This window comes from Silurus meridionalis, chromosome 13 (assembly GCF_014805685.1).
Source record: "Silurus meridionalis isolate SWU-2019-XX chromosome 13, ASM1480568v1, whole genome shotgun sequence".
NCBI classification, from domain to species: Eukaryota; Metazoa; Chordata; class Actinopteri; order Siluriformes; family Siluridae; genus Silurus; species Silurus meridionalis.
Genome location: NC_060896.1, coordinates 8,484,218 through 8,496,049, shown reverse-complemented (window position 1 = coordinate 8,496,049; position 11,832 = coordinate 8,484,218). Strand labels below are relative to the sequence as shown.

The window sequence follows — 11,832 nt, the reverse complement described above, 5'->3', positions numbered from 1 at the left end:
TTTGCATGGCTCATCAACCATTTGGTCTAACAGATGTGAACTAGACTGCATAATTACATAATTTACAATTTATGAACCTTTTGTAGGCAGCTTTTAAGATGATCAGTATATAGAAACAAGAGGGGACAAAAGAATGGAGTAGGCTGTGGCATGAAGGCAAAATTTTCCTCTTTGTCTTGTGCAGTGTTATGTATTCAGTGTTTACAGCTGTTTGGATTGTGTAAACTGGCTGGAAAACAAAACAGAGCAGCCAGGAAATTCTTTAGCGAAACTATAGTTCTAGTTCTCCGTTTTTTTTATTTTTATAACCTGACCAGGAAGGCGAATATCTGTGAGTCACTGAGTCGTGTGTATGAGACACTCTTGTGTTTAGGACTGGGACAGGTGTTCCTCAGTGTCTGTTGGGAGAACATTAATGAGATTAATGACTGCTGGGAATTGATTAGTCTCTTGTCACAGTGTCTCAAGCTGCGTACTGAGTCGACAATTCCACACACAGTCAAGGTAACCGTAGTTTTCCTTTTAGCAGAGATTCCAAACTGGTGCATGTCCCAACAGCTCCACAGCCTTTTTTCATGAAAGACACTGTTGGTTTTGTTGATCCTTATAAGTGCACGTGTGCGCATGTGCGAGTGTGTGTGTGTGTGTGTGTGTGTGAGAGAGAGAGAGAGAGCTTACTTTGAAAGATTGCTAAGCATCTTGTTTACAATAAGAATCACAAGGAAGTCCCTGCTAGCTATTCTGCTCAGATCCTTCCTGCATTCCAGGGGCCTCTCAGATATTTTATAGCCCACACACATTTCTTGTATCATGTGAGTCTGTGTGTGTGTGTGTGTGTGTGTGTGTGTGCACTTATTCTAGTTAATATGTTATCCTAGTAATTGTGTCACTGCAGATTTATAACCAAGTTCGAGTAGCTCTAATAGGAGTCATTCCTCTAAATCATTTCAGTGTTTTTGACTTAAAAACAACAAAAAAATCTCATCATGTAGAGATGGGTTAGAGTGGGAGGAGCTACAAATGACCACTGTGAAATCCCGCCTGAGATCCCACACAAGACTACTGTTGCTATGTACTTGTTATTGAAACTTGCAATTCTCCATTCATAGTGCCAGTGGGGGATTTGCATGCATCCAGACACATGTATTTACATATAGTATGGCCTGGCCAACAGCATGCATTGTAAAGTGAATACCTTAAGTATTCAAAGGACACAAAATTATAGAGGTGAGGACGGCCTTGACGCTGTCCTGCTTAGTTGGACTGAGGAACAGCCTGGTCTCAGATGCAGAGTCAGAGGCTGATTTGGTTGGGCATTTTGGTGAAGTTTTAGGATAGAAGGAAGGGGAGGGTTTGGGGGCGATTAAGGGGAACCTTTTGAGGCTGAGTGAATGGGGAGAGAATGCAAGAGTGAAAGGATCATTTCTCAATGCTCCTGTGTAACACTCTAGTCGTGGCACAGTGCTGCTTTTGTCAGCAGCTAATGAGCTGAGCCACAAATCTCCAAATCGGTGCGTCATCACGAAGTAACTGCTGCCAAAACACTATCCGGCGACCTGTTTCAACCATCATGTCCAGGAAATTACCTGTTGAAAATTCTATTCAACCACATTCTAAGTAAGTTTTCATCATTCTTGCTCGTTTAGCAATCCCTACTCAGGCCTTCATCTTGAACCTTGTCTTAGTAACAATTTGTTTTCAAACACGACTATAAAACTGTTTTTTTTTACCTTGGTAATTGACTTCGGTTGGTCAGGAATCAGAACAACATCATTTAAGACAAACTAACCACTGCCATGACACAAATCCACTCTGACCTATACGGATGCATATATGATTTGCTGTAGTTCCAGTTCAAATGTCACTACACCCGCATTCACACAGTGATTTTATTGCTTATTTAATGAAGCCATAATTCTTAGAGTATGGATCAATGAGCTTCGCAAAAACAGCTATGCTATTATTGATCCTATTCTTCATTTTAATAAGACATGAGACATGTTAATAAGACATGAGACATGCTTTCACGTGAAAGGTCACAAATGTTATTTAAGAAAGCTCATATTTTAAGGGCCACGAGGGATTCGATCAAATTGACAAACATTATGTAATTTTGCTATCAGTGTGGTGGCCTCAACCTTTAAAAAATTTGATAGAATCTTTTTTATGTATGTCATAAAGTGCTTTCTTTCTATCTCATACATCTTGACTAGTAAATCACAGTATTGTGACATGAAACACCAAAGGCACTAATCAGCACATGCAAGCACATGTACGCAAATATATGAGGATTTAAAAAGAACAGGTATGAATGGGTGAGAGGCACTACAAAGAGATACCATACTCCATACGTTCATTCATGGTTAATCTAAAGATGCTAAATGTAATTCAAGAAACTGTGACTTGTGTATTTGTTTGTCTGCACTGCTCAAGCTTTGTTCTGGTTCAAAATATTTCATCACGCCACTCTATAGGGCGTTGTAGTGGGAATGACTCATGTAGCCATGGACATTAAATCTTAGGAAATATATAACCTTAAGCAATGTTATTGAAATTATCTAATAAACTGACTTTGAGTGTTCCAAAGATGCAAAAAGATCATATTACCCTAGAACTGTTTGCAAGGCAAATGGTTTAACTTTGACCTCTAAAGTTCAACAGTGAGACACAGCCTTTGATACCGTAGTCTCGTTTTAATCACACTATGCATAACAAGTCTGAGGGTTAACATATACACTTATACAGAAAGTGTCACTGGGCTTATGTAAAAGCATACAGGAAATAAAATAATTAGATTTAAACAAAAATTCACACAGAATCACACACACATAAACATACCATGGTGTATATAATAATGCAGGTAAAGAATATTTCTCCATGTGTGATGAAGGTTTATAAAGGTTATAAGTGTAGAACATTATCTGAGCTCCCTGTTTAAAGCTGAAGTGGATTGGTTGCAAAAACTAACAGCATTTGCTGATTGATTAATACTGTTAAATCCACTGATTAGGCAACAGAAAAAAGTCAAAGACAACTGTGTGTATATATATATATATATATATATATATATATATATATATATATATATATATATATATATATATATATATATATATGGGTGATTTTTGAGTACCAGAGAATGTGCATGAATCTGCATATGTAATTAGTTTGCCAGTACTTTGTGTTTTTTGCATGTTCAACATGAATGCATATATGTGCATGGGTTCATCTTCATTTCCTGTACATTTGCTATGATAAAGTCCTTTTACCATATACGGCAGTGAAGCGGCGGTAGCAGACGGAAGAAGAGGAAAAGAAGAAGTGAAGCTGAAGAGACTATGCTCGTGTCTCAACTTGCACCTTGTGCCTGTGTGGGTAGTGACTGTATGGCTACTGCCAGAGACGTCTACTACATAAGAGTGTTTTATGGGCTTGTGGGCTGAAATGTTGCTACGTTTTGTCTCTGCCTGTGCTTACATGTCACATGCCTCAAAACAAATATGAAGGGTCAGTGCCTGGGATAAAAAATAAAAAATAACCACATAGTCAAGACATTGTACTGCCTAACAGTAACCTCTTTTCACAGGGTAATGCACGACTTTCACATCAATATGTTAAAGGTTAATGCATTGTTAAGAATATAATGCAGTAATGTTAGTGTGCTAGAATTTCAGGATGTATTGGAAGACAGATTAAGGAAGTAAGAATAGATTAAGAACTATGTTGAGAAACGTTAAAGCTACAGAGAAAAAAGAAAAAGAGCTAAAAAAAAAAAAGGAGAGAAATTGATTAAATCAAATGCAGTTGTCATGGGTGTACATGGATACCTATAGTATATGATGTATGGTGTTAAGTTTCATAATATGTTGTGGGCAGTGCTTGGGAATCAGTAGAAGGGTAAATATATATCAAATAACTCGTATCTCTAGTTTAATCTTTTGGTGTCCTGCCTAAAGTAAAAAAAAAGATTTCTGTTTCACTTCACTGTAACAACTGCATAAGGCACGGATTGAAATTTCTTGCATGGCTAAAAACCACACATCTTATTTTCATTTTGACAAAGAACTCTGCTGTGTGTAGTATACAGTAGATGTTACCACTACAATTTTAATGGGTTCATGCATCTTCATAGACTGTATAAGTTGCAAACTACAGCGATTCACCTAAAATGAAACAGAAAGACTTGCACCCCTTTGTGGTGGGTATGCTTTGCATGCAACTCTACATTCCCGCTGCTCAATATATCTGCTATACCTGCTGGGGTTTTATGTAAAGTATCTACAGTGAAAACAAATTTACATTGTAATGGCACAGGGGATAGGAGTCTGTTTAATGGTTCTCAGTGAAAAAACACTTTATTTTTCTTTATTTAAATTGTTTTAAATAAAATTTTATTTAAAAAATCTTTAGTCGTTGAAGTGTTTTATTCATCTTATATCTCAGCAACTATACCAATTTTTGCATATCAATAAATTACATATTTTTGTACCCATTTATGGTCACATTTAATCTTGCAAAACACCAGTGAAACAAGTTGGTTCCTTTAAACACTTATGTTATAATAGCTAATCCCCCACCAGCTTCTCGTTTCCCCCTATCCATTTTCAAGTTAATAAAGCAAAAAACGCTGTTTGTGATGTTTACAGAAAAAACAAAAAGTGCAAACTTCTCAGATTTTATCCATAACTGAACAGCTTTACCGCTAACTGTTACAAAGTGCTCATGCTAGAGACTTCTTCTGTACCATGTAAAATAAACACTTATGAACAACACAGTGGTATAATTGTAAGTACACGATTGTATGCTTCTTTCCCAGAAACATGGATCACAGAATACTTCCATATGAGGTGTGTGTAAAAAGTGCAATATCAGCTACTTTGTGGCAGGTGTGGACCTGCTGAGGCCTGGCTAAATCTTTTTAGCCAGCCTGCAGTTAAATTGTAGGCCAGCAGGGAAACCTAACAGCTCAGTCTGAAGAAGTAATGCTGAAAAGATGGTCTAATTATATCCTTTATGTCCTTTATATTATAATTTCTGTAAAAAGGCTAATATTAGGATGGATATTATTGTGTGACACCACCACTACTAATCTGAATGCCATGTCTGTAATTCATTCTACTTTGCATTTTATGCAGTTTCATTCAGTTGTATTAACCTCCATCTCATGTAAGTTTCTTCCTGGATCCTACTGAGATCTTATGGCCCACGTTTACTGCCTGTAGGCTCTGACAATGCTAAGCTCAGCCCATCATCACGCCCTGCTTTCAACCATATCTTATGCCCTTAAAAGGAGCTTTTTCATCGCCTGCTGGTTTGAGAAAAAGCGCTGCAAACTCGGACAGGGTGCTCTGTGGACCGACTGCACAACACCGCCCTCTTTTGGTGGATCTCATGAAATACACACAGGGATGTTTTTATATGCTTTGGTGACGTTTGATACATTTTCATATTCATTCTATTGATATAAAATAGGTCGTAAAAATGCATTATATGTCTATTTATAATTTGTTTAAATATAATTACAAAGAAAACTTCAATAAATTAACGGGTTTTTTGTATTTGACATTTTAGAATAAATTGCGTGTAAATATGCATATCTGGACACGTTTCTTTAATCTAAAAAATAGAACGAAAGCCATAATTTTATTTAAAAAAAAATATCATCATCATTTTAAGCTTATTAAGCTTTTATTTAAAGGTTTAAAAACGCTGAATAAATCACTTCCGCGAAGAAAAATATAAAATAGACCAATCATGAACAGGAGTCACGACGATCCGGAAGATTATTAGACACTGTCTAGCCAATAACCGTTGGTCTTAGATATGCAGCAATTTCATTGGCCGGCCCAGAGTGACGCGTCACGTGATCCAGGAAGTGAATGGGTCTGTTTACATCTAGAAATGTGATCACAAGTGGCAGATCCTTTTTTATTTAGCGTATATTTGATTGATATATATGTAGTTGCCATTTTCTTTAGGCAGTTCACAGGTATTGGTATTTTCTAGGGATTTAACAGATAGATTCTATAATTTGATGTCTATAAATAATAATTATTTTATGTGCTGTAGCTGAATATGCTGTTGATTTGCTGGTCTTCAGGTCGATGGGAAACACAGAAAGCGCTGTAGTGCAGAAACGGCTGGTCCGTTTCCGGCCTGATGAGCGACCTGTTATTGAGGGGGTCTTTGACAGACTTCTGAGCACCAGCTGCTCGCCTGTGCCTCCAGGACAAGTCAAGGATTTAAACATAGACACGTTCAAGGTTGGAATCACACATCTGCAGCTCTTTCCAGTTGTATTTGCTTGTATATAGACATACTTGCCTGAGATGTAATGATCTTTTAAAAAAGCCTTGTGAAATAGGACTTTGTAATTTGTAAACCCAAAAGTATTTCATTACATTCTATAGTACATTTTTCTTTTTGTGTTTTTAAAAGATAACTATGGGTCACATGGCTTCAGACTCAATGATCATGCGAGTCTTTAAGGGAATCTGCAGTATCGACCCTGAAGTGTCAGTGCCACCTGGTGGTGGGGTAAGTCGAGAGCAGCTGGTGATCTTCCTGGCAGATGCTCTTCGGGGCACAGCAGAGGAGAGAGCACCTCTTGTCATGGCGATGGCACATGGAAACAAAGCAGCAGTTACAGCTGATCAGATAAGAGAGGTGAGCATGAGTATGTGGCTTTCGGTTGGCTCATATTGTTTTTTGTGGAGGCACTGGGGTTTTAATTTTGTTCCACGCTGACTATATTGTTGTATGTTATGGAAACAGCTTAGTGCTTAAGGCTAATCAAAGAGAAGTTTTAAATTTGACATGTATGCCATTTATCAGATGCCCTTATCCAGATTAACTTACCACTGAGCGAGGTTATAGGCCGTTCTCAAGCCATGGCAGAGGTAGTTTTGTGGTTGTGGTATTTGTATAATTTGTATAATTGTATAATTTGTAATGTATATAAAAGCAATAACAATGCAGTGTTATGTCTTTTGTTATAAACTCATCTACAGTTTTTAGAGGACTTGGTTTCAGCTGTAGTTCAGACTCTCACACATAGGGGACGCCTGCGGGGCTGGAGACCAGATTGCATGGGTCGTGAGGACCAGGGGGTGAAGCTTTTGGCTGAACAGTTGAGCTCGGAGTTAAAAACCTTAGGTTAGTGATAGCATTTAAATGTGTTTGTAAATGTGGCTACTTTTAGAGCTGGCATCTATATATAAATAAAGAGATTTCTGAGAGATTTTCTTCGCATTTTACAGGATTTCATGCATATAATATAAATTGAAAGAATTAATAAATGAGATTTACAGATTAAACAAGCATTGACTATTTCTGTTTGACTAATTTGCCCTCATCCTTTCTACAGATCAGAACATGTGTGATGTTGCTTGTCTCGAGGACTGGCTCTTTCGAGTCTCAGGTGTGTCCACATATCTGGAGCTCCTGATTTGTGAGGGTCTTGACGTTGGATTGACCTCGCGCCCACCTCCCACTTTGCTGCCTCAGTGCCGAGACGCTCCCTGGGCCTCGCTGCGCTGTGTACTAGACATACCACTTCTCCTTTTCCTGTCCTCTCAGTTGCCTGCAGGAAACAATGCCCCCTGGAGGCTACTTTTTTCCACCAACATACACGGGGAAAGCTTTACCCGTCTGGTTGGAAATTGCAAAAACCGGGGCTCGACTGTCTTACTGGTGAAAGACACAAAGGGCCACATATTTGGAGGCTTTGCATCTCAGAGCTGGGAACTCAAACCTCAGTTTCAGGGTGAGTGATGGGGAAAAGACTCACACTGACTGTTTTTCGAATGCACTGTTACTGCATGGCTATTCCAAGTTGTGCTGTTTCATAATTATCAATGCATTCTCGTTTCCTTCACTTCTAGGTGATTCCAGGTGCTTCCTGTTTTCGGTGTCGCCATCTATGCGAGTGTTCACATGTACAGGCTATAACCAACACTATATGTACTTGAACCAGGGCCAGCAAACCATGCCCAATGGCTTGGTGAGACTATTCATCACTTTGTATTGTCTTGCTCCATAATGGCTCTAATATGTGTGTTCAGCAAAATTGTAGCAGCCCATGACGTTAAAATAATAATTAAAAAAAAAACATCTGTGTGGAAAATCAAACCAATCAGAACATAGAGATGAGAAACATTGCTAGTTTATTGCACTTGCAGTCAGTGGCATTTATTGCTGTCTGATTTTAGGGTATGGGTGGACAGCATGGATACTTCGGTTTGTGGCTGGACAGTGATTTTGGCCGTGGTCACAGTCGGGCTCGTCCGCGCTGTACCACGTACGGTAGTCCTCAACTCTCAGGGGATGAAGACTTCACAGTGGACACAGTAGAGGTGTGGGGAGTGGGTGTGCCTCCTGAAGAACTGGAGCAGGTCAGTGACATACTGTAAATCATATTTTAATCATGATTAAATTATTTTCCCTGCCAACATTATTCACTTATATATTATAATATATATTATAATATATATATATATATATATATATATAAAACATCACTGTTGAATTCTCTAATCTGATTGGTCAGATGGTATTAACTGTTTTTCTATATATGTCTCAGTGTTTGTTAGTGTTACCGGAGACACGAGGTTTTAAGAGTGTTTTACCTCTTGACAATAGAAAAAAAGCTGGTGTTGCTGAGACATAAGTGATAACAGTCACTTGTTTTGGAGGATTCCCATAATATAAAATGCATTTATAGATGAATAACAATGTTCAAATTCTGTTCTTCAACAAACTGCTGTTAGAGGAATAAAATTCCAGATGTACTGTGAATAGGATAAGAACTTGGGTGGTAACTGGGGTAGTGGTACACCATGTCATTGTTTATTTTCCTACACTGTTTAATTCTTCCCATAATCAAATATGACGTTGGTAAGAGTAGCTATATCTAGCTTATCAGTCAACGTGTGCATACTGCCATGGCATGGCCATCCGTCCATCTATTAATACGACTAACAACATCATATCCCAGCTTATCTGTGCAATCTATACATTAAAATAATATATTTCTGTAAATATTTCTAATGTTACTAATGTTCTAATGCTAATCTCCTACAAGTAATTTACCATCACCAGCAATTATTTTTCTAATTTGTACAATATTTTAGTTCATCTATCCATTTTTGGTACTCAAATTGTCTTTTGTTGAATAGTCTTATTTATTCTACGTTAGATACTGAGTAATAACTTTATTCTTTCAGAGGAAATAGTTTTCTAAATTTGTGTGAATCTGCTAACGTGGAAGATTACAACCTTAGCTGTTCCTTGTTCTGTATACAGGACGAGAAAAAGAAGAGCGTTCTGGACCTAGATCCTGAGGTGCAGGCTATAATGGAGATGACGGGGAAAACCCTTCACAGCCAAGGCTTCCGAGAGCCAGAAGATGATGATGATGAATGAGGAAGAAATAAGAAAAAAAGAACAGCGAATGGATGGATTTATGCTACACATAAAAACACTGGTGCTGCTTTTAGCTCAACAGGAAAAAATGTAGTGTTTATTGTAGATCTATAAATCATGTGATGTGAATGATGCATATTATGAATTACGGCTGAAACTGACTTGCAGTGGAGTCAAGATGTACAATATGGTGCAAGCTGGTTTCCACTGATATGAAAATGAAAATATTAGTGATTTATATTGAGTAAGGATTATTGTAGTCATGTTTGATGTCTCTATTTAGAGGAAAAATCCACCTTGAAAGGCAAAATTTTTATCATGCAATCTTCACTTATATTTTGTATTATTTTGAAATGAAATTTTAAGGTTTTTTGTACTCACCACATAATGAATGAGGTAGGTCTGGCTTCTCCTTACTTATTAGTAATTTCATCCATTACCCATAATGCTACGATGTGAGCCAAGTTCTGTCTCCACTTCTTCAAGTTGTATTTCTTTTTTTGTATGACATTACACATTGCTGGAAGATAACTTTTGATGGTTTGTATTCAGGAGCTATAAATACCCGCATGTGTTAACTGTTTCTTACTCCTTTAGTTTCAGACCGTAGACTTGTTTTCTCCTTATGACGGCAGTGTTGTGGACAACCACAAACATCTCACAGGAATAACGAAAATACAAAAGTGAATGATGAGTTAGAACCAGAATCACTAAACACATCATGAACATTTCTATATAAATTGATTGAATGTGTTTCAGGGTGGATTGTCCTTTAATGAACATGCATTTCAGTGTTTCACAGTGTAAAACACTAGATGATCCTTGAAGGAATTCACAGGTACATATAGTAGACAATGCTGATACAATGAAATGTGGTCTTTTTTTGTAAAGGTCACATGTGATGTACACACACACACAAGCTTTATGTTTACCTGTACCTAGATGTTTGACACTGAAAAAATCAGTAATTACAACAATCCCTACACACCATTTTTCAATAGTCAGATCAGAAAACAGGTCAGTTTCCATCTGCACATAATATCCACTAATGTTAATTCATTTTCCTCTTCAAAGAAACAAACAAACAAACATACAAACAAGGATGCAGGGTTTTTTTTTTTTGCTTTTATATCCAAAGGTCTACTGTGTGTCATGTACAGTTTGTTGACGTGTCTATCCTCTGTAAAATGATTAGTTCTATCTCAACGAGCTCCAGTGCAGCTCAAATGCAAATCAGGTTGAAGTGACGTTAGGTACGCAAATTGCGGGTTCCGCACCGAGCGCCACGTTTACATGCGCGTTTCTCTTCGTTTTCGCTCATCTTCCTGCCACCACGTTTACATGATCTTCCACAGAAATGTGTGTGGGCTGCTTTGTCCAACCTGTTACTTAATTGCCTCACCGACGACCCTCTATTTCTTTTATATTTTTATATATATATATATATATATATATATATATATATATATATATATATATATATATATACACAAATACACAGGGAGAGACTGGGATACAGTATCTCAAAAAGTGAGTTCATCCATCACATTTCAGCATAGTATATCTTCTCAAGGGACAATACTAGAGAAATGAAACTTGGAGATATTTTTAGTCAGTGTGTAGTTTGTATAGCAGTATAAATTTGCTGAAAATAATTCAACATATAGCAATTATTCTCCAAATAGTTGCCAACAAAGGTGAGTACACCCGAAGTGAACATGTCAAAACTGTCTCCAAAGTGTCCATATTTTGTGTGAGCACCATTGGTATCTAGCACTGTGTTAATCCTCCTGGGTATGGAATTCACCAGAGCTGCACAGGTTGTTGCTGGGATCCTCTTCCACTCCTCCATAATGACATCACAGAGCTGCTGAATGTTAGACACATGGTGCTTCTTTATCTTTTGCTTGAGGATGCCCCACAGGTGCTTAATAGTGTTCAGGTCTGGAGACATACTTGGCCACTCCCTCACCTTCAGCTTCCTCAGCAAGGCAGTTGTCAATCTTGGCAGTGTGTTTTGGGTCGTGTTCTGTTGGAAAACTGCCTTTCGGCCCAGTTTCTGAAGGAAGAGCTTCATATTCTGCTTCAGAATTTCACAGTATGTAATCCATGTTTCCCTCAATCAACTGCAGCTCCCCAGCACCAGCAGCACTCATGCAGCCCCAGACCATCACGCTACCACCACCATGTTTGACTGTAGGCAAGACACAGTTTTCTTGGTGCTCCTCACCACAGCATCACCACACATGCTGGACACCATCTGTGCCAAACAAGTAGTCTCTTTATAAACCACAGGACGTTTCCAGGTGTTTGTGGGCTTTCTTCTGGAATGATGGCCATCAATGTGGAGAGCAACATTTCTAATTCTCAGAGAGATCTTTTTTTTCATGAATTGCCATGTTGAACATC

General features: G+C 38.0%; 1 protein-coding gene across 1 annotated transcript; it reads left to right on the top strand.

Annotated features, from left to right (window-relative positions):
- The first annotated feature begins 5,833 nt into the window (after window positions 1-5,833).
- Window positions 5,834-9,667, top strand: meak7 (MTOR associated protein, eak-7 homolog). The gene is made up of 8 exons (XM_046863811.1): window positions 5,834-5,989; window positions 6,101-6,263; window positions 6,439-6,666; window positions 7,011-7,155; window positions 7,367-7,765; window positions 7,884-8,002; window positions 8,211-8,393; window positions 9,304-9,667. Exons 2-8 carry the CDS (start codon window positions 6,105-6,107, stop codon window positions 9,421-9,423), a joined length of 1,353 nt encoding a protein of 450 aa, XP_046719767.1. The 5' UTR covers window positions 5,834-5,989; window positions 6,101-6,104; the 3' UTR covers window positions 9,424-9,667.
- The last annotated feature ends 2,165 nt before the right edge of the window (window positions 9,668-11,832 follow it).